The 25,383-nt window shown below is 51.9% G+C and overlaps 9 protein-coding genes across 9 annotated transcripts; 4 read left to right on the top strand and 5 right to left on the bottom strand.

Annotated features, from left to right (window-relative positions):
- Positions 1 to 303: 303 nt before the first annotated feature.
- Positions 304 to 1,787, bottom strand: P170DRAFT_463531 (mitochondrial 37S ribosomal protein mS35). The gene is made up of 2 exons (XM_024852175.1): positions 1,182 to 1,787; positions 304 to 1,107 (listed from the first exon to the last, which is right to left on the bottom strand). Exons 1-2 carry the CDS (start codon positions 1,723 to 1,725, stop codon positions 524 to 526), a joined length of 1,128 nt encoding a protein of 375 aa, XP_024705590.1. The 5' UTR covers positions 1,726 to 1,787; the 3' UTR covers positions 304 to 523.
- A 149-nt stretch (positions 1,788 to 1,936) lies between these two features.
- Positions 1,937 to 3,015, top strand: alg13 (N-acetylglucosaminyldiphosphodolichol N-acetylglucosaminyltransferase catalytic subunit ALG13). Its single transcript, XM_024848948.1, has 3 exons — positions 1,937 to 2,358; positions 2,500 to 2,638; positions 2,704 to 3,015. Exons 1-3 carry the CDS (start codon positions 2,043 to 2,045, stop codon positions 2,837 to 2,839), a joined length of 591 nt encoding a protein of 196 aa, XP_024705591.1. The 5' UTR covers positions 1,937 to 2,042; the 3' UTR covers positions 2,840 to 3,015.
- Positions 3,016 to 3,341: 326 nt separating this feature from the next.
- P170DRAFT_445627 (actin-related protein ArpA) lies at positions 3,342 to 4,613 on the top strand (the record flags this gene model as incomplete). Its single annotated transcript, XM_024850727.1, has 3 exons — positions 3,342 to 4,109; positions 4,177 to 4,491; positions 4,551 to 4,613. 3 exons carry the CDS (start codon positions 3,342 to 3,344, stop codon positions 4,611 to 4,613), a joined length of 1,146 nt encoding a protein of 381 aa, XP_024705592.1.
- A 1,779-nt stretch (positions 4,614 to 6,392) lies between these two features.
- Positions 6,393 to 6,884, bottom strand: P170DRAFT_354571 (DUF3602 domain-containing protein; the record flags this gene model as incomplete). Its single annotated transcript, XM_024844040.1, has 1 exon — positions 6,393 to 6,884. One exon carries the CDS (start codon positions 6,882 to 6,884, stop codon positions 6,393 to 6,395), a length of 492 nt encoding a protein of 163 aa, XP_024705593.1.
- Positions 6,885 to 10,434: 3,550 nt separating this feature from the next.
- P170DRAFT_508496 (putative U1 snRNP complex component Yhc1) lies at positions 10,435 to 11,941 on the top strand. The gene is made up of 6 exons (XM_024854582.1): positions 10,435 to 10,640; positions 10,696 to 10,701; positions 10,805 to 10,906; positions 10,985 to 11,119; positions 11,200 to 11,274; positions 11,328 to 11,941. The coding sequence occupies exons 1-6, from the start codon at positions 10,631 to 10,633 to the stop codon at positions 11,657 to 11,659; spliced, it is 660 nt and encodes a 219-aa protein (XP_024705594.1). The 5' UTR covers positions 10,435 to 10,630; the 3' UTR covers positions 11,660 to 11,941.
- A 328-nt stretch (positions 11,942 to 12,269) lies between these two features.
- P170DRAFT_141262 (uncharacterized protein) lies at positions 12,270 to 12,776 on the bottom strand. Its single transcript, XM_024842468.1, has one exon. It carries the CDS (start codon positions 12,645 to 12,647, stop codon positions 12,327 to 12,329), a length of 321 nt encoding a protein of 106 aa, XP_024705595.1. The 5' UTR covers positions 12,648 to 12,776; the 3' UTR covers positions 12,270 to 12,326.
- Positions 12,777 to 12,831: 55 nt separating this feature from the next.
- Positions 12,832 to 15,105, bottom strand: P170DRAFT_355241 (transient receptor potential ion channel family protein; the record flags this gene model as incomplete). Its single annotated transcript, XM_024844081.1, has 2 exons — positions 12,832 to 14,675; positions 14,733 to 15,105. The coding sequence occupies 2 exons, from the start codon at positions 15,103 to 15,105 to the stop codon at positions 12,832 to 12,834; spliced, it is 2,217 nt and encodes a 738-aa protein (XP_024705596.1).
- A 4,159-nt stretch (positions 15,106 to 19,264) lies between these two features.
- has1 (ATP-dependent RNA helicase HAS1) lies at positions 19,265 to 21,791 on the top strand. Its single transcript, XM_024846572.1, has 5 exons — positions 19,265 to 20,057; positions 20,128 to 20,209; positions 20,264 to 20,903; positions 20,966 to 21,226; positions 21,285 to 21,791. The coding sequence occupies exons 1-5, from the start codon at positions 19,466 to 19,468 to the stop codon at positions 21,531 to 21,533; spliced, it is 1,824 nt and encodes a 607-aa protein (XP_024705597.1). The 5' UTR covers positions 19,265 to 19,465; the 3' UTR covers positions 21,534 to 21,791.
- Positions 21,792 to 24,165: 2,374 nt separating this feature from the next.
- Positions 24,166 to 25,285, bottom strand: P170DRAFT_435497 (uncharacterized protein). Its single transcript, XM_024848949.1, has 2 exons — positions 24,782 to 25,285; positions 24,166 to 24,612 (listed from the first exon to the last, which is right to left on the bottom strand). The coding sequence occupies exons 1-2, from the start codon at positions 25,100 to 25,102 to the stop codon at positions 24,412 to 24,414; spliced, it is 522 nt and encodes a 173-aa protein (XP_024705598.1). The 5' UTR covers positions 25,103 to 25,285; the 3' UTR covers positions 24,166 to 24,411.
- Positions 25,286 to 25,383: the final 98 nt, after the last annotated feature.

A 25,383-nucleotide genomic window follows, 5' to 3' on the forward strand; every position in this document is an offset into this window, starting at 1 on the left:
TTTGTCTTCTTTCTTTCGTGGATTTTATCTTGTGTTAGTGGGGCTTTCTTTCCTTCTGTCTTTCGTTCTTTTTAATTATGATGTAAGAAGTGTATATTATCGAGTTTTTCTTCAAGGGTATATTTGCTTGTCAAATAAATACTCCAGGGTTAAAATCAGAAAAGAACAAAAAAAAAAAGGTCGGGGATGGTGATGGATCTGGTACAAAATGGATTTGGTTTGTTGTTTATGATGGGACATCAACTTGGACTTTCAGCATAGGTATCTTCAATAGCAACAACCTCTTTCCAGGAAAATTAAGACCTATCCAAGACCAGCGCGTATATGTATGAAGAATGGTAAGGAATATAATATACATTGAGATACATAAGTCTAACATGACCTTGCAGAATGTGCGCCGCCCCTGATATTTTGAGGTACAAAAAAACACAATAAAAGAAATAGAAATTCCCCACGGAAACACCTCACATCAAGTGTACAGTTTCCCTCGCTCCAAGTCCCTCATGCTGTCCAATCCTCGATATCAGCGCCTCTTGCCCCCAGCCCGAACGGCAACTCTCTCTCGCTCGTGCGTCGCCTTCGCGTTCAAGGCCGGGTTCAACGACGGCAAGTTCCGAACCGCCTCGGCGATCACCAACTTGCCATCCACCAGGCCGTGCCTCTCCTGCTCCAGATGCAGGCGCTCCGCGCGCCGGGCCTCGAGCTGCTTCTTGCGCTGCTCGGTCATGTTCCACGAGTCGGGGAAGCGGAGCTTGCGCTGGGGCTTCTGGTGGCGAAGGTCGAGGGGCACGTCGCGGAAGGAGTCGCCCTCCTTGGCCTCCTTGATCAGCGTGTTGATGAGGTCGCCGAGGTACCGCTTGTTCTGGGCCTTGGTGGTGAACTTCTCGCACGACATGCGGATGATCTCGGAGTTGGGGTTGTATCGCGGGCCGACGAGCTTGAGGAGCGTCTGCAGCTGCTCCGCGGAGAGGTACTTAGGCGCCAGATCCTTGGTGCTGACTTCCATGACTACCTTGTTTTCGGCAGGGTGCTGCTCACCCATGTACGAGGTGTAGCGGAATCGAAGGATGTGGGTGTCGGGGGGAAGAGTGAAGGGGCGGGCCAGTTCTAAACGTCACGGCGGACAGGTTAGCACAAGCGGGATAACGTAGCGAGGGGGGAAGGAGTGGAAGGTTTCATACGGCTCAAGAGCGGCATATCCCAAGCGGCAATACGAGTCCATTCTCTGATGTCGCGGTGCAATTCGACCTCGGCATGGGCCATGGAGGTCATTTCGTCCTCGCGGAACTCGTCGTCGGCGTCCTCGACCAGACCGAACTCGTCGTCTTCCTCCTCAGCCCAGAAGCCGCGCTTCTTCTCGCGGATGTCGTCGAATCGAAGCCCGCCCCGTTCCAGGTTGGCGACCTCCCGGTTGAGCTCGGCGAGCGCCGTCGCTCGCTTCTCGGGGTCGTTGAAATCGGCCACGATGCGTCGGTTCTCGGCGTCGAACTGGGCCCGCTCTTCGGGCGACAGCATGTCGTACATCGACCGCTCCTCCTGGTTCAGTAGTTCTGGCGAGTACTCCGGCATGGTCGGCAAGTCGTCCACGAAGGACGATTTCGGAGATGAGACCTTGGTCCGGAAAGTCGACGGCGTGGCGGAGAAGGACCGGATGGGGATGGCAATTGGGCCTCGTCGGGTTAGCGAGAGGGCCGAACGGCCCACGGACCGAGCTGCTAAGGCCATTGTGAGGAGAGTGGGAGAGATGGAGGGAGGAGGGGAGGTGCAAAGGCGGGAAGAGATCCTGGAGACAGCCGGACGAGAAACGTTTATCGCGGCGATGTTTTTCTGCGGCTGCGAACTTCGCTGGCCGCTAAGCCCCTTCGGGAAGGCGGCGTCCCCGTCGCCTTGTCCTGGAGTCTGTCGACCCTCGTCGTCTTCGTCTTCATCGCTGCCTGCCAAATATGCTCTGGCTTCCTCTTATTCTTCTACATCCTCGCTTCGGGAGTGAGAGCTCCTTCGCATCTTCGTATCAGACATAACCCCCCCTGGTCCTCCCGACGATGGCCGCAAGCCAACCCGATAAACTGTGCTTCGTCACGGTGGGCGCCACGGCGTCGTTCCATCTACTCCTGCAAGCCGTGTTGGGCCAGCCCTTTTTGGACGCTCTGTATCAGTCGGGATATACGCATCTGCTCGTCCAGTATGGCAAGGACGGCCGATCTCTCTTCGAGGAATACCTAGGCAAAACGCCCAATCGCCACGGCATTACGATCAGCGGCTTCGATTTCAACCACGAAGGTCTAGACAGGGAAATGGGATTGACACAATGCAGCTCATCCGAGAACCGCAGCGGCGGAATGATCATCAGCCATGCAGGTAAAGAAAGTCTTGTGTGGCCTGTGGCCTGGAACCCTCTGCACTTATATCTATGCTTCGGGGGGACCCGGCGCAAGAATCGTACTCGAGTAAAAAACAATAATAAAAAGAACAAAACTAATCTATACTCATCCGAAACAGGATCGGGCAGTATTCTCGGGGCATTACGCCTTGGTATCCCCTTGGTGGTGGTTCCCAATCCGACCCTAAAGGACAACCATCAGGAAGATCTGGCGCACGAGCTCCAGAAACAAGGATACGTCGTTGCTAGCCGATACCAGTATGCTTGCCCCATCCCGAGAAAGTAGGATCTTGTTCTTATGCGTTTTCCCCTGTTCTTTGTAGGGACGTTGCGGCCGCCGTAGAGCGCGCGGAGACCCTGAGGTCTCAGATGTTGACTTGGCCACCTGTGATTGGGGCCGGGAAGAAACATCGTACGCTGGATCAGGTTATGTCGGATGAGATGGGGTTTCTGGATTAGTTCTCTATGGACGGTTTCAACGAGTTGGTTGGGAGAGAATTGGTTTTACTCTTAGGTGGAACACACCGCGCACTATTCCGTATAACTTGAAGGGAGGGCTTGAACTTCCTTTAAATGAGCAACCTGTATAGAAGGACTATATAATATCCTGAGAAATATCACTATTATAATTTCACTCAGATTGGTGGTCCATTGGCGATTGTTGACGGTCGAGAAGTATAGAGAAGTGGCCCAAGCTCCTTGTTGACGGCACGGAACTTCCAATCTTCTCCGATCTGAACGCGACTTCATCTCTTCGCCGCTCTCCTCCCCCCTTTGTCTCGAGCGCTGTCAATTGGGGTTGATTCCACCTTCTCGATAACCCTCTCGCCTCTCGGCCTGAAGTTGTCTCCTTCTACCCCAACCGTGGGGCCTTTTCTCCTCGCCTAAAATAATCGCGAAATCGCCCAAAACAACACCCCCCGTTTCACGCCTCTCCCCCCAGTGTTCACCAACCCACGCAATGGCTGAGGCCACCCTCCATAACGCCCCCATTGTCATCGACAATGGCAGCGGGACCATCCGCGCCGGTTTCGCCGGAGAAGAGATCCCCTCCTGCTACTTCCCCTCGTTCGTCGGTCGGCCCAAACACCCGCGGGTGATGGCCGGCGGTTTAGAAGGCGACGTCTTCATCGGCCAGCGGGCGCAGGAGCTGCGCGGGCTGCTCAAGATCCGGTATCCGCTGGAACACGGCATCGTGACGGACTGGGACGACATGGAGAAGATCTGGCACTACGTGTACGAGAACGAGCTGAAGACGCTGCCGGAGGAACACCCCGTGCTCTTGACCGAGCCGCCGCTGAACCCGCGCAAGAACCGCGACACCGCCGCCCAGATCATGTTCGAGACCTTCAACGTGCCCGCCCTGTACACGTCCATCCAGGCCGTGCTGTCGCTGTACGCGTCCGGCCGCACCACCGGTGTCGTCCTGGACTCCGGCGACGGCGTGTCCCATGCCGTCCCCGTGTTCGAGGGCTTCGCCATACCCAACAGTATTCGGAGGATTGATGTCGCCGGGCGCGACGTCACGGAGCAGCTGCAGGTGCTGCTGCGGAAGAACGGCCATGTGCTGCACACCAGTGCCGAGAAGGAGGTGGTGCGCATGATTAAGGAGAAGGTCTGCTACGTGTCGTTGGATCCCAAGCGGGAGGAGAAGGATTGGATGAACAGCTACCACAAGTCGGAGACGAAGCTGGTGGATTACGCCTTGCCGGATGGACATAAGATTAAGGTATTACGTTTGCTCTTCTATAAGGACAGCCTCGGAGATCCCCTTCTAACTTTCGTCTCCTGAACAGATCGGACAAGAACGTTACCGCGCTCCGGAAATCCTCTTCGACCCCGAACTGATCGGCTTGGAGTATCCCGGCGTCCACCAAATCGTTCAAGACGCTATCACCCGGACGGACCTGGATCTGCGCAAATCCTTGTACCTCAACATCGTTCTCTCGGGAGGATCGACCCTCTGCAAGAATTTCCCGGACCGACTGATGCGCGAGATCAAGCGGTTAGCGGTGGAAGACATGAAGATCCGGATCTCCGCTCCTGCAGAGCGAAAGTACACCACCTGGATCGGTGGAGGCATTCTTGCCGGACTGAGTACATTCCGCAAGGTAAGTGATCCAAGATTTTGATTCTATGTCGACGTGCTAATCAAGCCGGACAAATGTAGATGTGGGTTAGCGCAGACGAATGGCACGAAGACCCCGAAATCATTCACCGGAAATTCGCCTAAGCTTTCTGTCAATTCGAATGCACGACTCGATATCCGAGGGAGGAAGCCGAAGTCGAAGGTGTTGATATCCTTTCTCTCGTCAACTGCATTTCACTCCCTCGGAAAAAAACGACGAACAAAAGCTTCGAAGGAACAAAAAGAAAAGGGACCAAAAAATAACAAAAAAACAACACCGCCTTAACCCAGATGATTCAAGAATTAGGTGACATTGCAACGTTGTCACGACATTACCTTCAACCGAACCCCGAAGTACTAGCTGTTGAGTTCATACGCATTTATTGAGCGGCAGCTTTTGATACCCCCTACTCTCTCATTTCTTTTACTCCATCTTTCTCATTGATTTCGAGATTTGCCCCCACAACCACACCCACCCGTTCCACAACCGGGTCGATCATCCCAGATTATATCATCGATTCCTCACCCCTTGAGTCATCGACTCATTGGCAATTTGGGATGCAGATGATGCCGACGAAATTGACCATCACACCATTTCTCAGCTCTGTTTAGCCATCGATGATCTGCTCGTGGTCCCCTCCCCCTTCACCATCCTCCAGAGTCCGGAGTCCGGAATCCAGATACTATGGAAGAACTAACTCCAGGCAGATCGCCTGAAATGAAACGCATGGAGTATCATCAACCAACATATCATCTTTTTTTCTTGTCGAGTTCTCTCTGTTCATCTTATGTTCCGCCCATCCCTTTCATCTACTACCCGCCTTCCCTCCCTGTGTAAATACTTTGAACTTTGAATATTTAACTGAACTTACGGAATCAATCAATAGACGGATAAATGGATGAGTGCTATGTCATGTAATTGATCTATTCTCTTTCCTTTTTTTGCTTGTATTTGGAATATCGAATGGTGCATTCTACTAGAAAACTGTTATGGTATAGAGTGGTGATGTTTCCGATGCTACTGCGTATAGTTAGCAGCCCAAAAAGCACCGCAACTGATTCGTGACCAAGAACCGTCATGAGTCATGACGGCTGTTGCGAACAGTCACGCCATGGTGTTCCAAGGTACCGTAAACTAAATGAAAACGTGCCAGAGACTACTGCAGATTACATGCTTAGAGCAAGAAAAGGTTGACTTCCAAAATGTCCGGGTTCTTATCCTTGATTTCCGACAGATACATCAAACTAGCTAACATACAGGAGAAACGTTCGAAGGCAAGGATAAGAAATGGTGGGGTAATCAGGACCATGTCAGAAGACAATGATAAAAAAAAAAAAAAAAAAAAAAAGTGATGAGAGTGCAAAACAATCCTCTCCTATTTCGCCGATTCCAGAATCCGGCATACACATTGTTGTTGAAATAAAAATATAGAAGGATTCAAGAAAGTCCAGATGTGAATATCCATGTGGATAAAAGAAACACAAGACTCAAGATCAAAGTGCCAATGAGGACTTCATGGCGGAGAGGGTATCATGTCGACGTGATTGTCGAAGGCAATAAAAAAAAAGAAAATAGAAATAGAAGATGCCATAAAAAATGGAGGCGAAGTGCGCGGTCGAGAGATAGTAGTCGAGACCGCGACTTTCCTCGATCGAAGTCGAATATCGGAAGAGAGAAGAGAGATGATGATTAAAAGTTGCGACAATCCTCGAGATTTCGAAGCGGTGTTGAAGGGGGTAGGATCAAAAAATCAAAAACTTTTTTGGTTGGTCGTGATATCGTGAGTCATGCATGCGAAAGTCGAAATTCCAAGATTCGAGAACGCTGAAGATGCATGTTGGTGTTGAAATCGAGGGAGTCGAGGAGTCGAAGAAGACAAGAGTCTATGTCATTCCACGCAGCTTGCCCCAGCCCTTTTCCAGACCGCGCAGGGCCTTGTCGCGAGCCGAGCTAGTCGAGCCGGCACTACTCGAGGTGGCATTGCTGCTGGCGGAGAACTTGCGCGACAGACTGCTGCCACTGCTGGAAGAGTCGCGGTGGACCATGTTGCCGGCACCACCACGGCCGACGTGGTAGACGGGAGCGGCGCGACGCAGATCACGTTCTAGTTCCTCGTCGAAGCTGAACATGGCGCGCTCGCTGCTGCTGTGGACGTTGCCGGCACCGCCGCGGCCGGACTTGTACGTGCTGGGGACATGGGAGTCCAGGCGCGTCAAGGACGGGGGACCGGTGGCCGAGCGAGAGTCGGTCGTCTTGGTGTTCTTCAGGCTGATGACATTGCCGGCGCCTCCGCGAGCCGTATGGAGAGCGGGACGCGAGGTATGAGGGACGGAAGGGTGAGGTTCAACGACCCGGTAATTCAGGGAGGCCGGCATGATTATGGTTGGTATGGGAGAACGAAAGCTCTAAACGAAGAGAATCGGTCTATGACGCAAAATGCATAGAAGGCTAATATTGCGCACGAGGTCGAAGCTATAGATTCGACGGGAAGCGGGATATAGAGTCTGACACGAACGACACGCGCAGAACTACACACTAGAGAAGGATTGGAGATGGAAGAGAGAATGTGAATGAGGAAAAGAAGGGATTATGTTTGCTGGGATCAACGACACGATCCAAAAAAAAAATCTTCTCCTTTGTTCAATTGGGATGGGACCACTATAAAGCGAGCCAAACATTGCGGCGGGGACGGTGTTATATAGTTGGATCGGTGAGCCGCCGGTCACTGGGGAAGAGGCGACGATTGCACCATTCCGGGCCAGCGTGCCAGGCACGACGGCCAGTTCCAGGGTCACACGCTGTCTGGGCTGTGGATGCGACGGTGGAGCAGCTGCCAGGAATTGGACTGCGACTTGCCAAAATTGCACCAAATTGCAAGGCCAACGGGGGCCGCTGTTTCCTGAGTAAGCAAGACCCGAAGTCTATGCGAAGTCTATGCGCGCGGTACGGCTGGTGTTATGTAAGATCGCTGCGCCGGATTTTTCTCAGCGTTAGGGCTGGGCGGTTGCCGCAGCCATTCAGGGGCGCCGCCGTCGCTCCCGCCCCGAATGATTGGCGGGCAGGGGCCCACCGCTCCTGCTGCTTTTGGCGCCCCTCCGGAATCATCTGACATGCTCAAGCCCTGGCCAAACGTAACAGAAACTGGTCCGGCGGCCAATCAGGGGACAGTCCGCCCCAATGTGTCCCAAAGCGAATTTCCTGGGGGTAATGGAAATTGCTGGCCGGTCACGAGTCGTCATCGTGAGCTGATGATCCTTACAGAGTCTTTCAATGGTGTGCTTCACTACTTCGTCTTGGTCGGGCAACCCGGTCAACTCGTGGTTTTCTCATCTGCAGCCTTCATCCGGCACCCCAAAAGCCTCCTTCCTGATGCTCCTTGCGACTGACCGGTTGGACGACGTCAAGAGGCGTGAGAAGTTGCAGGTCATCAAAAAAAAAGGGGGTGAAATCTTGTCCAAAAATCAGAAATCAATTAAAATTAAATAAATAAATAATAATTACTCCGTAACTGCAATGAATCATGCCGGACCAAAATAAAAAATGAAAATTCAAAAATGAAAATTCTTCTCCCCGCAAGTTACTCACATTGGCAGCACGTACGATTGCATCATCGCTTCTGGATGATTCGAACTTCAACCCCAACCGTCCACCGCCTGCAATGTACCCCAAGACCCCAAGACTTCCAAACGGAGAATGTGCCACGCTGCCATGCTGGCCGCCTGCCGTCATACTACTTGGCCGGTTCCTGGCCGGTCCTCGCATTGCCAATGAAACATCCGTTCGTGGTGATCTGGCGCCTTCACGACGGCGATGCGGTCTTTTCTTGGCAGCTGGCATGGGGCAGATCTGGCTAGACTTCCTTAGTGCCGGATAGTCGAGGAGATCTTCAAAGAAATCTCTCACCGTCTTCCCCTGGATATCAGGGATAACGTCTCCTGAATTGGCCATCGATCAATGCCGGCGGTGGATCGCATCATCGTCGACTATTACTCCATCCCCCGCACGCCGGCATGGACGAGTCCAATAATTATTAATTATTAATTATTAATTATTAATTATTAGCCGTGAAACCAAACTGAGAAGAAAATCCGCATTCTCGAAATCCAGACCGAACAAAAAATGCGCGCGATCCACCGGGGCCAGACCAAACCCGAAGCGGTCAGCTTCCCCAGACAATTGTCAGGGCTGGACTGGAGCGAAATGACGCCAGTTCCACCGCGACGACAGAAATGCCTCAATTCCCCCCTTCTTCCGGCCAGTCAGCGCCGCTGAAAATTTCTTCCTGGTCCCACTGCGGATCTTTCAAGCGATTGGCCAGCGTCACCGATCCGGTCCAACCGGCCGCGGTGAACCGATGCCTCCCACGACGACGGCGTTGTCGGGTGGATTTTCTCTTTTCCTTCGTCATGGTTTCAGGCTCCCTGCGTACGGTTACAGAATACAGCGTCTCCTCGGGCCTTCCCCGGATTTTGGCCCCAGGCATCGACATGACCGGTCACCTGCAGGTCATGAATTGCAAGTGTCAGCAGAGCGGGAGAATTCCCCCTCCTGCTGCACCGCAACCCAATTTCAACTTCCTGGCCTCGGCTGTGCTCGGTTACTCGCCGTCCAGGATCCCCTGGCATTTCAGGCCGTACGCCGTCTGAAGAATCGCTGCACTTCAGAAAGCATATTATCAACCAAATGGCCCCGGTGTATGAGCGATTTTCCACCTCAAGTTGCTCCCACCTTCGACGGAGGCCTGTCCGTGCAGCGTCTCGTCAGATCGGGCCTGTGAATCCTATTTTACAGTGCACATTTGCTTCCAGCCAGGGCAGTCTTGCATTGGCTTGGTCTCACTAATCTATGATATGCGTCTGTAACAGGTGCGAAAATATTGTGTGCGCATATTAAGATAATCCTTTGATCTCATCCTACGTTGTGTACGGAGTAAGGACTCGATTGAGTGATCTGCGCTTAATCTTCGTCGATGCCGTCAATTCCCCTCGACTAATGTATATAGCCGACTTGTTTCACTTGGTGGTCACACATCATTACATTACCTCTCTTCTTGCCCTTGCTTCCGGCCGACTCCCGCGCCATTTCTTTCAACTTCTTGCTCGGACTTATCACCAACCTTTATATGTTGGAGAAACTTGCTCTCAGTGTCACCTTACACGAACAAGCAGCAGCGTGTCGTGTACTCGGACGGCGTTTCGAGTGCACGTCGACAAAACAGCAGTGCAATTGCCTAGGAACTCAACCGGCCGCATCGACTAATCATGTGTAGACATGGTCCTCAAATCAGGGGTTGCTTCGAGTCCACAAACAGCAAACGGAATAATCCTGGTCTAGACTCAAACCGAATCCTCGTTCGGTTACAGTAGGAATGCAGTATAGATACGGCGTATAGCTATGAGTTCTAGTGCGGAGTATACACATACGAGAAACCTCACCGCCAGCCAATCTCCTCAGGCTGAGCTTCTTTACAACGCCGCGAAACAACACACCCAGCTCCTTCTAAAGGCATCCATGACAGTAAACGAATGAATCCTGGCCTGTTAGTCTTGTGAAGTCCAAGAATTTAACGCTCCCAGGACAAGGTGGGAGGTTTCTGCTTTACTGAAGGATCTACAAAACATATGCTGTATCAATCCATCGCCGTTGCAAAGCGTAGTCCGAGATGGAGTGTCGAGCCGAACAATAGCCAGAAGCTGACACCAGTATCAACATGTTTAACATTTCAACAACGTTCAAACGTGCCAGGCTAGAAGACACAGCCAACATACCACCATTCAAAATGACCCTCTATATGATCGTAGCCTTACACATCAGGTGTCAACAAGCTTGTCAAGAGGTCTATTCTGCCATTTCACACCGCCCGAGATATCTCCGTCGCTATCGAAACTCCGCTTCACTATCCAGAACTTCATGCAATTCTTGCTTCGAGCATTCCCAGCAACGACAGAGCCGCAATCGTCGCTAAAATACCCGGTCATCTGAATCGCCGCTTCAGATATACTTACAACGCGAGTGATCGCGATCTGCGCCAGCCTGCTCCACGCGCATCGCGCCATCTGAGCGCCGCCGATTTAAGCTTCGCCTTCAAGTCTTAAGATCAGCGATAGCCTGAACACTCAAGATGCCTAAATATAAGTGCTTTCCTATTCCCCTTATCGGTCGACTAGAAGCTAACTATCAATGCACTCTTCTGTAGGTCCTCCATTCCCATGGCGAATTCTCCACCCGGCCCGACTCGCGCCACATCTATCCCGTCTTCTGGCCGCATCTTACTGATCCCATGTCCATTGAATAGGCGACTACTGCGATGTGTACCTTACACACGACTCCATGAGTGTGCGAAAGGCGCATAACTCCGGACGAAACCACCTGAGGAACGTGTTGGAATACTATCAGCGTATGGGACAAGCCCTACCATCTCCCTCTATCTCTTCGGAGAAGTGAAATGCCCCCTCCCGCTGACAGATGAACGCAGAAATCGGTCAAGAGAAGGCCCAGTCTGTCATCGACTCCATCACCTCGTCGTACGCCGCCGAAGGTCAAGCCGTGCCGAATCCTGCCATGGCTCCCCCGGGTGCTTTCCCTCCTCCCCCGTTCGCCTTTCCTCCCGGTATGTTTGCCCTCAGCCTCCGCGGCGTCCACCCTAACGTCCATTTCGTCGATATAACTAATGGGAATCAGGTCATCCAGGTCAATTCCCTCCTCCCCTTCCCTTCGGAATGCCCCCGCCAGGAGCCCCCAATGGTGCCCCGGGCATGCCTCCTCGTACGTGCCACCCTCTCCCCCGATCAAGTTTCTCACTAACCCACCTTCAACAGCCCCCGGAGCTCGCGGTCTCCCCTTCCCTCCTCCCTTCCCTGCCGTATCAGGCGCTCCTCCCGGTGGTCTCCCCCCGCCTCCTCTCCCCAACATGCCCCCGGGTCAGGCCTTTCCCCCTCCCCCTGGCGGCTTCCCTCCCAGCTTCCAAACCCCTCCTCCAGGTGCCCCCGGCTTCCCTCTCATCCCTCCCCCCGGCCAGTCTCCCGCCGGATACAGTCCCAGCCCAGGACCTGGGATGGGCGGTCCCCCGGGACCAGACGGATATGCGCCCCCTGGTGCAGGACCGGGTGGTCTCCCTGGCCCGCCTCCGGGATTGGGCGACTCGCGATGAGATTGATCTGGGAAGTTGACGAGATATCTCTTTCCTCACGGTTTTTCCTTTCTCTTTTCTTTTGTTTTCCACATCGAACATTGTACACGTGGTGTTAAAACAGTGATTATTACTATACCTTGATTTTCTAGATTCTATTCCTCTATTTTCGTCGTTCAGGATTCGTTTCCAGCGTTATCTATCTCTTTCTCTCTTTTTTTTTCGTTTGCCTGGTCACTGGTTTTCGGTGTTGTTTCTGAGTGTTACATAAATGATATCGGAAATTGGAAACAAAAAAATGCGGAAATGATATGTATGATCAGAATGTAAATGTGTAGTAGCTCTTCGAGGTATATGGAATATGTTGGCGCGTATATGGACTGATATCAAACCACTTGAGAGGATCTATTCGTTCAGCGCTATAAAATTACTGGACTAGGCTTGTCCACTTCCAGCATTCCAGAATTCCAACTTTAGAATGATATATAAAAACGCACTATCTCGCCCATATAAATAGATAAATATCCGGCAAAGCTAGAACCGTTACTAAGCAACTACAGGGGACATAAAAAACCAAACTGATGTCTTCACTGGACATCTCTCATACAGCATAGATAGATCTACAGTAGTAGTGCATTAGAAGATTGAAAAGTTCTGAAAGCCACGTCTTTCAACGTAGAAACTAGCATTATGACATCCGTGCATCTAAGTAAAGACAAGAACACGGACAAATCACAGATAATAAAACAGGGTAACGGACCATCGGATCAATCAAACAATAAAAGTAACGACCCCTGTCAAATATATAGATCACGTAGTCAACAAAGCCAAAGTCCCGATTCCCGATCCAATGCTTCAGAACGCCAGATGAGATAAGAAGAGATGAAAGGAAAATGTGTCCCGACAAGGTGAAAGAAAAATGAAGGAAAGGATAGATGTTGATCAAATATGATACTTTTCGGTATATCCATTTGTATACGAAAAGAGATCGCCAAGGCGCAGCCCACATCAGTAGGCTAGATGGTAGAAAATAGGAGTAAAGGAAAAGGGCACATGGGTGCGAAGAACAAAACAAAACAATCCAAAAACAAGCAAGGGTTGGGCACGAGAGACAAGAAAGTGCTCTCGGCTCATCCCCGCGCTAAAAAGCCATAACTTCATTTCAGGCAGCTAGAAACAATCAATAAATTCTTCTAATGCTCGTATCCAGCGCCTCTTTGCCACGGGCTGGACGAGTTCTGTGCCCGATATGCAGCCGGGTTGTTAAATGGCGAGGTGTTGTTCAGTCCTCGGGGAACTGGTGATGGCGATCGCGCATCAAAGGTGGGTCGTCGGCCCGGACCTTCGTTCGCACTGGGGAAGAGAGGCAGCGAAGGGTCAACAGGAGACACGGGGGGACGCGCAGACACCGGCGATGCATCATGGGCCTCGAGGTTCTGACGGCTGATGCTTGCGCCGTTACCGTTGGAGAACGAACTGGAGCTGTTGTCATCCTCGAAGGTATTCGACTTGTACGCAGTGGTCTTCATGTCACCACGGGCGGTAGCACCCAGAGCGTCCAACTCGGTGGTCAGCTGCGTTTGCGACTTGATGAAAGAGCCACGGTCGTCACGCATGGGCTGGTAGCGGGTGTCGGGGTTCTTGGATACGATGGCGTACACGGAGGCGACGAGGACCATGATCAAGAGGATGAGAGCAAAGACCGCGTTGATGACGAAGAAGACAACACCCATAACACCAGTCACAATTCCGGGCTGGTTGAAGACCTCCGAAAAGAACAGCAGGAAAATAACGTTGAGGAAGTTGATGGCGGCAATGGAAATGTTGTAGATGTTGGTCTTCTTATCCATCCATGGTCGCATAACGCTGACCCCGATCAACATGCCAGCCTCGATGATCACCAAGGCAATGGTTTGGACGATGGGAGCCGGTTGACTGAGACCGATGAACATGCCCTTGATCAGGATGTATGCGAGCACGGGCACGACAAAGTAGTACGCCGTGGCGCGGTACTGCACGTACAAGAAACCCCACTTGTTCAAGCAGGTGGGGTCGGAGTACAGGATGTAGGCCGGGTTCTTGTGCATAGTAACCGATCGCTTCGCTAGGCGAATGACCTTGAAAGCAGCCCAGCTCAGGGCCGCAACGATCGACAACAGCATGATCACGGCAAGGACAATCTCGGCGGCCGAATCCTGTCGGGTGAACTCCCACAGACAGAGGATACACATTTGCGGGAAGCCGATCAAGGTCAGTCGGAAGAGGATTCCTCGAGCAACGATCTTCCATCCGTTCCGGAAGTCCTGGAACTTGTCGCTCTTCATTTTGCCGTGCTTGGCCAAAACCTCACATCCCGCTTTGAACAGAGCAACCAGAATCATCACAACGGTGACGAAAAAGACGAAAAAGATCAAACCGGTAAGGAAGATGTTGGTCTGCTCGATTCCGGCCTTGAATCCGACACGCTCGATGCCCTTGACGGTAATACTTTTGCTTTTCGCGCCACTCTGTTCGCCCTCGCGCTTGAACAGATGCTCGGAGGCCCTCCTGGCCAGACCGACCGAAGTATCGATAGATCGCTTTTTGAGGACTTCAACGGAGGTTGTGGAAAGCTGCGAGAGGATCGTGGATGGCGTTCCTCCGGTTGATCGTTGGTACCAGGTACAAATGGTTTCAAGGAAACCAATGCGGATGATGCCCATACTCCATTGGAAATTCTGCGTCCACGCCTCCACAATCGGCGGCATGTGAACAGATGTCATACCGATTATGGCCTGGGATTGCATGAAACTAAACAGAGACAGGGCGTTCGCTGCAACGTGGGCGGCTGTATTCGAGTGGCCAAGTCCGGACGTAATGGCCGATGCAGCCAGACCCAAGCCGGATATGATTGCCGTACTCCAACCAACTCCTTTTTGATAAACCGTTTTGCCGTTAGATAAACTGGCCTCCAAGCATGTGATACTTCTTCCCGTTTCCGTGGAGTTGATGTAAATGCGAACCGAGGCGTCAAGGTCGGGGACAGTATATGCGATCCCTGGAGGAACTCATTAGTACAATGTCATTTTCCACTATCCGCAATTTGGTCAAATACCGGGAATGCTGTTCACGACATCTTCCGGAACGTCAATAGTAGCCTTCTTAACATCGATCGGACCCGTGTTCATGGGGCAAAGACCCTGCAGGTTCTGCTCACACGGGTCGATTTCCTTTCGGAGAGCCTCGATTCCGTACGCATTCAGGATAAGCTCTGCGGTCATTTTCCCGGAAATCGAGGCCACTCCATCGAAGCTGAATGCCAAAGACCGGTTGTTGGGAGTGAACGTGACGGCGAAGTAGGTTGCCGTGAAATTGTTGCTATCTTGGCACAAATTCAAGGCATTGGATTTGATGAGCTTTATCGCAGACACCGAGGGTGCCGCGAGGAAAGCGAGGAAGACGCTGAACAAAAGCGAAAATAGCCGCATGGTGGTGCGTGGTGTATCGGCGTCAACTTTTCCAGTCGACGGCGAATATACTCGTCAGTTAAGAGGAGGATCAAGCGCAGAAGAATGCGGGCGGTGGTGGTGGATTCGAAGGTGGTACTCCGGAGTATCAGTTGGGCGGCGGCCGGATGCGGAAGGGCGCTTAGTATACTGGGTCTGGGACCGGGTCGCAAAGGTTGCAATGAAACCCTGACAAACGATTCTGGAGAGCGAACTCGGCGAACGTAGTGGATACCGGCGTGGTGAGGTTACAATTCACAACGTCATTGATGTCTAACCAAGCAGTCGAGCGAGTACCAGAGCGATTGTTCGTCGAAAATAGGCGAATGGGATGAACGACCGGAGATGATTAGATAAGTGGAGTTAACGAACGAAAAAAAAAGAGAGAACTGAAAATAGTCGAGGTAAGGAATGTCGGATGGTAAAATTGTCGAAGGACGGTGGAAGTTGGATTGAAACAGTCGAATAAAGCGAGCGGGACGGCGACACACAGTATGCCTGGGAAGAAGAAGGGAAACAAGGGAAGGGATAACCAGGAAGCGGATGGGGGGGATTGTTTCCTTAGTGTCTCTCTCCCTCTAGAGGAACGGAACGGAAAAGAAAGAGAAAAAGAAGGCTCGCTCCCTCAGACAAAGGGACACCCAGTCTGGAAATTGGCGAGAAGAGATGGGAGAACGAGCGGAGGGAAAGAGAAAGGAGAGAAGTTGAGATTCTTCTTCCGACTTTCTTTTCGTTGCGGCAGGCAGAGGAAGAAGAGGAGAAGGGGAGACGAAGGCCCGCTCGTTGCTTTGGGTTGACGCCTGAGTCAGCAGCAGATTATGCGCGTATTTTGGGGTATTCTGGTATTCTGGTATTTCTGGTATTTCTGGTATTTCTGGTATTTCTGGTATTTCTGGTATTTCTGGTATTGTCTCCAGCCGGCAACTCGCGGTTCGAGACTCGGTCGATTTGCAAGATTTCTTCTTGAAAGAATTGATTACGAACAGTACAAATGGACGGTGGCCACATTAAATGTTTTTCTTCCAGCGATTGATTATGTTTTCTCATCCCCCAATAACAGAAGGAAATCCCACTCGATTAAACGCCATGCATACCCCCAAATCCAGTCCTCTCGTGCTAACTTCGCAGACGGGCCTTTCCCCCAGTCCCAGTGCACGCGCGTCCCTCAGGGGGGTTGGCCTCCGGGCCACTTCCCGCGTCTGATTTGCTCTCAAGGTCATCTTTTTGACAGCCAAGACTCTCATTCCTGGCGCCCAAGCAAAATGGCTGGGAGCACCGGATTGCGCCAGATCATGGTCTGGCGTCACGGCGGGGGGTTTCGATTGATTTTATTCCTCCATATTGATTGATTCCCGCCAAGGGCCCGATGTCACTCTCGCAACTTCCAGTCGAGTCACGTCCAATAGGAGACCGAGACAAGAGAGACATCGAGTGGTGATGGATCATCCTTCCCTGCCACACATCTCACCTTCCTGCTCTACGCTCGACTTGGCTCTTCCTGCCTTGGGAATAGCTTCCCAGGTGGTTCCCAGGAGTTCGAGGGAATCGACTCCCCCGTTAACCGCCCGTCCGTCCCGCCATGGAGAAACAAGACACACCGACTACCTGCATACGCGACGTTTGAAGATTTTATCCTTCTGCCTGCCAGACTGCTATTAATAACTGATTGCACGATCCTCCGCGGCAACTCAATCTGCACTGTCAGGCCGTACGCAGTAAGCTCTCGGTGGAGTTCATATGGGAGAAAGTGCTGCGCACTTGCGTAGGAGTATTGCATATGCACTCCATGTTTCTCCCCGGGCAGACGAGGTGTCAAATTCCACCTGCCCGCCACTATCGTCAATCCCCATCTACGAGAACGCTAATACGGACGGTTCTCTGCGAATACCTGCCTAGGACCTAAAATCAAGGCGAAGGATGAGCACCCCGGGATTATACTACGTGTGTACCCGTATGTACTCCGTACAATCCTACTACATACTCCGTAAAATACAGACCAGCACGGGCGCACCAGATGCGATCAGCGCACCCGAGTGCTTTTGATGCGGTGTAGAAACTACGTCGTATATGCGGAGGGTTTACTCCCGATGCAGGGTCCATCATGATTCATATACTATCTCCAGAAGAGAGTAGAATCTTAATTCTTAAAGGAACAGGAAGCGTACGATGGGTCCAACCCGGGTGTACTCGTATTGTTCGCCCCACGTCGAATTAAGTGCAGAGGTTATTTGGCAGAAAGGCGTCTACGCTGAAAAGGGCTAAGGACTGCTTTTGCGCTTTGCACTTTGCCCTTTGCACAGCCCCCGTCGCTCCCCTTTTACTCGGTAAAACAAGAGTGTCTCGCTTTAAACGCCGCCATTGGATTGCGTTCTCGCCAGTGTCGCCACCCTCCGTGTCTCGCCTACCCTAATGACCTTCTAGACCTAGATATCTAGGTATTTTTCTAGATGGTCATACTATGTGCACAACTACCTACTCCGTACTTCTATCCCGCAATGAAGATCACTCATCCCTGATCAACGCCGACAGCAATCAGATCATCGGCGCCCTCGGACTGCGCGGCATGACGTCGGGGCCCGGTGATCATCTCTATCCCGTTCCTGAAGGAATTTCATCGACGGATAAGCATTTTGGTGTCGTTTCATACACGAAAATCCCTGCCCCCTATCCTCACCATTCACCAGAAACAGGTCCAAAACGGTGAGCGGAAAAAATGAAAAGAAAAAAAGAGACCTGCAAACCCTTCACCCGAATCTTTGATTTCAGGAGACTTGGCCCCTGGCAGGCTGCCTTCGAACCATGGGCGGCACTGTCCTATTTTTAGTGATTACCAAACCGACTTCGTACGCAGTCTTGGCTTCTCGCCCACGATGGCGTTGTCACTGAACTGTTTCACATTTTAATTATTTTTCAATCTGTGTTTTGGGCCAAGTGGTCTGTGGCTTCTGGCTAATCTCACACTTGGTCACTTGGGTCACTTGGGTCACCTGGGTGGTTTTGTCTGGAGCAGTTGGAATATTCTCCATGGTTCTTACCTGTGGTGCTTTCTTCCTACCAGGAATGCTACCCTCCGCCCGCATGACCACATGGACCACGCCTGCCTGACGGCCTGACATGAACTGTACTTCTACAGTTCTGGTTCTACTTCGTACTATGTGAACGTCAGCGGCATACAGGTCTATCATCTGACCTTCTGTCTCAGTATTTCTCCAAATTGCCTCGATCAGTCAAGTCTAACCAGCAGTGATAGGGATTTATCGACGTCTACAGGATGGACAAAGACCCCGATTTTTTCGAGCTTTCATCCTGACTGAGACTCTCGTGGTTTAATTTACGACCAACCTTTCGAACCTCGCTAGCCAACATCCGGCATTCGATAGTGCAATGCAGATTCCCCATATCGGTCCAATTTGAAAGTTACGGTCGCCGTATAGGCGTATACACAGAGACCTTGACATGAAATGAGACAAGGTTTCAAACCGTGCCCTTTTTCCACTAGAAGGATACCAAGAATGATATATCTCCGAGTGAGCCGAACCGCCCGGTTCGAGTGACATGTCAGATGCGTAGACTAAGTTTTTGTCAGCTCTGTGCTGGGCATGTCATTGGAAACCAACCGCCTATGGTTCCATCCAATATGCATATCAATAAAGGTTGCTGGGGCTCTATTTCTTTCCGACTGAAGATCAATGGTTGCCTTGGTGCCTTAGGCTATAGACTGTGCCTTTACTTTCTCGACAATATCTTTCGTGCGTCTTCCTGATTTGAACAAGATTAACTAAAATCGAAGCCTCCTATTTGAGTAGCTTTTGGCCTATGGAACACACAGTAAGCTCGTCTTCGTAGTCCAATGTTTAGTCCATTCAATGGTACTGCATTATATTAATACCACCGTGGGATTATCGACTGCATCGCTGAATTGATTGTCTTCGAGTTGATGGATGGATGGAACCGGGCTGCCTGATCACCTACCATATCTGGAAGAGTGATGCCTTAGAAACGCTCGCTGACCGCCCGGCCCTATCAGCGGCTATCAGCACGTGACAGTGGAGTTCGATATTTTCTTCCCGCAAAATCGGCCAAAAATTATGGGAATTCCGACGGCGATAAAGAAAACTTTTTTCCATGCTTTGAAAAGGCGCCCGTGCTTCGCCATTTTTCACAGGAAGCAATTCTAGTGTCTAGAGTCTATTCTAGGTGCTTTTTCATTTTTAATTGTTTTAATTTCTGCTTGGTCTTCAATTCCTGTTGAGCCTAATCCAGGACCGAGACTTTTTTTTCCTGCCGGGACAACTTTTTTTGAACGGCCTTTTTTCCCTCCCCCCGGATTCGACCGTTGAAAATGCCGATTCCCGTGGATACCGCGAAGTCGATCTCGAAGAAGCGCAAGAGAAAGCACGGAGGTAGTGCGCGCGCAGCTGCCGAGGAGGATGTGTCCGCGACGCCTGCGACGACCGTGAGCGAGACTCCCGAGAAGGAGGTTACGTCCTCGAAAAAGAAGAAGGAATCTGCCAAGGAGGCGCTGAAGAAGCGGAAGGTGGAGAAGCCGGCCAGCGAGGATGAGGACCAGAGCGACGAGGGATCGGACGATGAGGCTGCTGCACCCGCTGGAGACGAGGAGAACGACTCCGAGGACGCTGAGGAGGAGGTCGCCGGTAACGCTGAGGACCTTCCCTCGGCGGAGGCCGTCCGTCTGCCGCAGGTGGAGGGCGAGCCGCAGAAATTCACGGAATTGAATCTGTCGGACAAGACGATGAAGGCGATCCAGGAGATGGGATTCCAGACTATGACTGAGATCCAGCAGCGTGCGATCCCCCCGTTGCTTGCTGGTCGGGATGTTCTCGGTGCTGCGAAGACCGGTTCCGGAAAGACTCTGTCTTTCTTGATTCCTGCGATCGAGATGTTGAGCTCGTTGCGGTTCAAGCCTAGAAACGGTAAGTTGGGTCTTGATGTGAGATGGGTTCTCGGGCTGTGTGCAGTGGCTGATATGTTTGTCGCCTATAGGTACCGGTGTCATCATCGTTTCCCCCACACGTGAGTTGGCCTTGCAAATATTCCAGGTGGCTCGTGAACTCTGCCAGTTCCAGTAAGTGCTATATTCGCCAGTGTCGCATTGTGCTCCGGGCTGACTTGAACCCAGCTCCCAAACCTATGGTATTGTGATTGGAGGCGCCAACCGAAGGGCGGAGGCCGAGAAGCTCATCAAGGGTGTCAACCTGCTCGTTGCGACACCCGGACGTCTGCTTGATCACCTGCAAAATACCCAAGGCTTCATCTACAAGAACCTGAAGACGCTGGTCATCGACGAGGCGGATCGTATCCTGGAAGTTGGTTTCGAAGATGAAATGCGACAGATCGTCAAGATCCTGCCCAACGACAACAGGCAAACTATGCTGTTCTCCGCCACGCAGACCACCAAGGTTGAGGATCTGGCGCGGATATCTCTCCGACCTGGTCCTTTGTACGTGAACGTGGACCACCGCAAAGAGCACAGTACCGTGGAAGGTCTGGAGCAGGGATACGTTCTCTGCGAGGCTGACAAGCGCTTCCTGCTTCTCTTCTCCTTCCTGAAGCGCAACGCGAAGAAGAAGATCATTGTTTTCTTCTCCAGCTGCAACTGCGTCAAGTACCATGCCGAGCTCCTCAACTACATCGATCTACCCGTGCTTGAGCTGCACGGAAAGCAGAAGCAGCAGAAGCGCACCAACACTTTCTTCGAATTCTGCAACGCCAAGTCGGGCACGCTTATTTGCACTGACGTTGCGGCCAGAGGTTTGGATGTATGTTCTACTGCTCCTTCTTCCTCATTTATATGCCACGAGATAGCTAACCTGTTGACTAGATCCCCGCTGTGGACTGGATTATCCAGTATGACCCTCCGGATGACACCAGAGACTACATCCACCGTGTCGGTCGTACGGCCCGTGGTAAGGACGGCAAGGGTCGCAGCTTGATGTTCTTGCAGCCGTCGGAGGTTGGATTCCTGAAGCACCTCAAGGAGGCCCGCGTTCCCGTCGTCGAATTCGACTTCCCCGCCAACAAGATCGTCAACGTTCAGTCTCAGCTGGAGAAGCTGATCGAGCAGAACTATTACCTCAACAAGGTGAGTTTCCGACCGCAAATACCATCCACAGACACAAGCTAACAGAGTCCCCCACCAGTCCGCCAAGGAAGGCTACCGCTCGTACCTCCAGGCCTACGCCTCGCATTCGCTGCGGTCCGTCTTCGACGTGCACAAGATCGACCTCGTCAAGGTGGCGAAGGGCTTCGGATTCTCCACGCCGCCCCGCATCGACATCCAACTCGGCTCGAGTCTCAGCCGCGACAAGAAGCAGCAGCAACAAGGCCGACGAAACTACGGCAGTCAACCCAAGGGACTGAAGTTCAAGCGGAAGCACGAGGACGATTAATTGATTCCCCTGGGGGGTCTTGAAGTGTAGAGTTAGAAGAAGAAAATATTGGCTTCATTTGAAATGTGTTCTCTCTCTTTTTTTTATGTCATCCGCTTGATTGCTGATTCGATTGAGTGACCTACCTGAGTTTTGTTCCGGAGTTCAGAGCCTTTGTGGATATCACTATCTATTCTCTCTTCCTTTTTGTTTTTTCCTGTCTGTATGCATACTCTATGCGATGTTGCATTGAGAATTTAGAAAAGTTTCTTTTACTTCATTTCCTTCGTCCGGGGACGGATATATAAAGTAAAGTACTGTACACTCAACCATTAGAACAGACAGAGCTTCGAGCGAAAAGAAGTGAAAGCAAAAGAAGAAAGGCGCCCCCCGCTCAGGCCCGGTTCATCGTGACACTCGGTGTCTCTCGGAACTCGAACTCCCTCCATCAAGCAGATTGCAGCATGCAGAGTGCAGATTACAACACGCAAGGGGAGAGATGAACAGCACCCGTGCTTGCGCGCAGGCAAGGAGGGAGGAAGAATCTTGTCTCCCGGTGGCAACGTAGGATTATTTGATTGAGAGGATTTGCTAAGTGGTATTTATTTATCCATTGTCTAAGTAGTAGCTATGGGTATACCTATCTCTATCTATTCCGATGTCGAGTACTATAACACAGTACGTAGGTCGCAGTTCAGAGACCATCACTGAAACACAACCCCTCGAGATAACACAATCAACTGACCTCGACTCAAGACAGTCTCGCTTAGACCAACTCGCGAGGGACCTCGAAAAGAGGGAGAAGTTACACAGACAGCCCGGGGCGAGGAGGGGCACCGATTCTGAGGTTACTTCGGCCGAACAACTGAGACTCCAATGGAAGACCGGGAGAAGAAACCACCTTGCCTACAGATTCCAGATTACGGACTGTCCGCCCCGTAGAAGAATGGAAGATCCGCTCTCATTTGCGACGTAAGGCCTACCTACCTACCTACAGGTGCTCCTTGTGCATGCGGCCGGAGATAGGGAGACATGCAACCGGTTCGGAGGACTACGGCAGGCAAGCAGGTAGGTAGGAAGTGCATGAGCCGGAGATTGAGTGGGCGTATTATGAAAATCGAAGCAGGCAGAGAGTTTCAACCTTAACTGGCTCCTTTCTTGCGTTTGCAATTTGCCTGCATTGGGCGGACTTCGGTTGAATAGAAGGATGTAGACTCCCGGTGGTGAGTTTACTAAGAGTCGGAGGAACCAGGGAAAGGGGAAGGTTTGTACCACGGAACGAGGTTGCTTATTCGGTTGGTTTGTTTACTCCGCGGGACTACATCCAGACAGAATAGGGGGTTATGCCAGAGTCTCCGTGATAAATCTTCCATATCCACAGCATCATCTCCAGTTCGAGCACAGAGCAAGGACCGGTGGCTGGTCGGTGGCTGGGGATCCACTCTGTTAACGGAGGACCCTGCCGCCGTGGAGGGACTGAAATAGGGAATTAGCCGGGCCAGAAAGAACACGAGCTAGCCCGGAGTCGAATTAGTTCGAAATTCTTTTCCTTCCTTCATCCTGGTAGACTTCCAGGGAATGAAAAAGAACCCTCGAAAAACCCCTCCAGTACCTGCTTACCGGCATACGGGCGTACGCGGTGTGGGAATGATTTCTTTTGATTCCGCGGTGCAGGCCGGACCGGACGAAATGCATGTCCTACCCAATCAACGCAGGTGGCCGAGCCGGTGGAAGGATGGATGTGATGAGTTGGCAGGAGCAGAGCCAATGGATGCGGATGTGAAGGGTTGTGATCGGTCGTCCGGGAGACCAATGCAACTTGGGCTTAGTCGGCTGAGATCCATCTGGAGGATCCACCGCGTGAGGGGGGGATTTTGGGTTCCTGGGATGATTGATTGCTTGCCTTGCCCGGTGCCAGACTGTGGTCCTGTCTGTCCTGCCCTGTCTGGGTCGGGATGTGATGTGTGATGCTCTGAATCGAGTGTGTAGTTTCAGGTTGTTGGGAGACAAGACGGTAGGCGATCTGACGGATCAGAGCGCCGACAGCTCACCGCGCTTGATTCGGATGTGTTTCATGATTTCATGATTTCATCGGAGCTCCTGGCGGAGGAGTCGGCGCAGTCCGTGGGAATTCCGGCGACAGGATACAGGTCACATTTCCGGATCATTGGCAGTATAAATATCTCCGGCTGCGGCTCCTTGCGGTGATTGACGGGGAGGGATTGAGGACGGACGAGAGGAGGGGGTCTATTTAGATCCTGCTACTTGAGACCCGTCTGAAGCTCGATGGATGGCAAGAAGGGAGCGCCTTGCAGGACGGTTGGCGGATAGTTTAAACCTTTGGGCGGCGGGACGTGGGGGATGCGAATTGGCGCCTTACGATGAGAATCGGCCTGAAGATGCGATCAGCGGCTATTTTTATTAGGATTTAGGATCTTTCTTTCTCACGTACTTACGGCCTTACTCCGGACCAACATCAGTGATCAAAAAGAACAAGGCTGGTTTTGCAACGGGGCTGCGTTTGTTGTCGCCGCTAAGACTGACCAGCGCACTCTCGAGTTCCCCATCTCCAGCCTTCGTCTTTTTCTTCGGTCGCCGTAAGCTTTCATCGGCTGCCTGGTTTTTTTTCTTTTTCTGTTCTTTTCATTTCATTTTCATTTCATTTTCAGCCCATTTTTTTTAATTCTATTTTATTTGTTCCAATCCATTTTCCCACCTTCTCCTCCTCCCTCGCTCTGATTTGATCGGATTCGAGTTTTGCTCTGCCCACCCACTCTGGCGGTGTCGCATCGAACATTATTAGGCATGAGCTTGTGAATTGTCCGACAGGCCGGTTGGTTTCCTTCACCGTCCTCCGTTGTTCCTCGTCTTCAGGCGACTACGACTGCCGACCAGTCTATCACGGCCAACCATTCTGCTCGCGTCCTCCAAGTGTAAGGTACCAGGCAAGCAAAAGTGAGCGATCGGCGGCTGAAATCGTCCTGCTGTTTCTCCCATCCACGCCTACCGCGCTCTCTCGACACTTGTCTAACCTTCCTTCCTGTCTTCGGGCCTCGTGCTGTCGACCCATAACCCCCTGGTGTTCCTGCACCGTCGGACGGTACGCTTGAATCTTTCTCTTCTCTCTCACTCTCTCGGTCTCTCTCTTCGTACATTTCCCTTCGTCCCTCCCGACCCACGAGTTCCCCACATTCCTCGTCTGTGCCAATTTCAACCTTCAACTACTGCATATCGATTGTCCGATCGGTAGTGACCTTCCTATCTGTTAGCAGCCTGGAGATCTCCGTTCCAGACGCTGGTGATCCTTCCAGACTCAAGATCTTGCCCTTCTGCCCGCTTTCCTGTTTCCTGTTGTCCCCTAAGATCCAACCACTGTCCATTCCCCAAGGAGCAAGAGAAGGAGGAAGAAATTTCGGACGAAAACCATATTGTCCGAGAAAAGCAAGGAGCAGGAAAGGAGTGAGACAAGAAAAACAAATCCTCCGATAGACTATGGTCTTGTCTGGGTGAACTTCACCAGGGCCGCTCACATCCTCCGTCATGGGTGTCGATACGCGCAGACCGATCTTGCCCGCCCCCACTGAATCCATAGTCGACACTACCACTGGCGAGAGTACCACCGGGACTGATTTGGCAACTGACGTATCTCGACGCACAGACAAGACGTCGTTTTCGATTCCCGACGACGGGAGTCCGGTTACTATCCCAACCCAGCGCAGGCACCGTGCCCACGGCGACGACTCCAAACTGTCCCGTTCGGCGCAACATTCCCAGACCTCCCTGCTCATCGAGTACTTCGAGGGCGGGAAGGGTTCTGGTTCCCTGGTCTCCCGTCCCAGTGTCCGAGTCCGCGTCACGCCTTCGTCGTCCA

Source organism: Aspergillus steynii (assembly GCF_002849105.1).
Source record: "Aspergillus steynii IBT 23096 chromosome Unknown P170scaffold_3, whole genome shotgun sequence".
Taxonomy (NCBI): domain Eukaryota; kingdom Fungi; phylum Ascomycota; class Eurotiomycetes; order Eurotiales; family Aspergillaceae; genus Aspergillus; species Aspergillus steynii.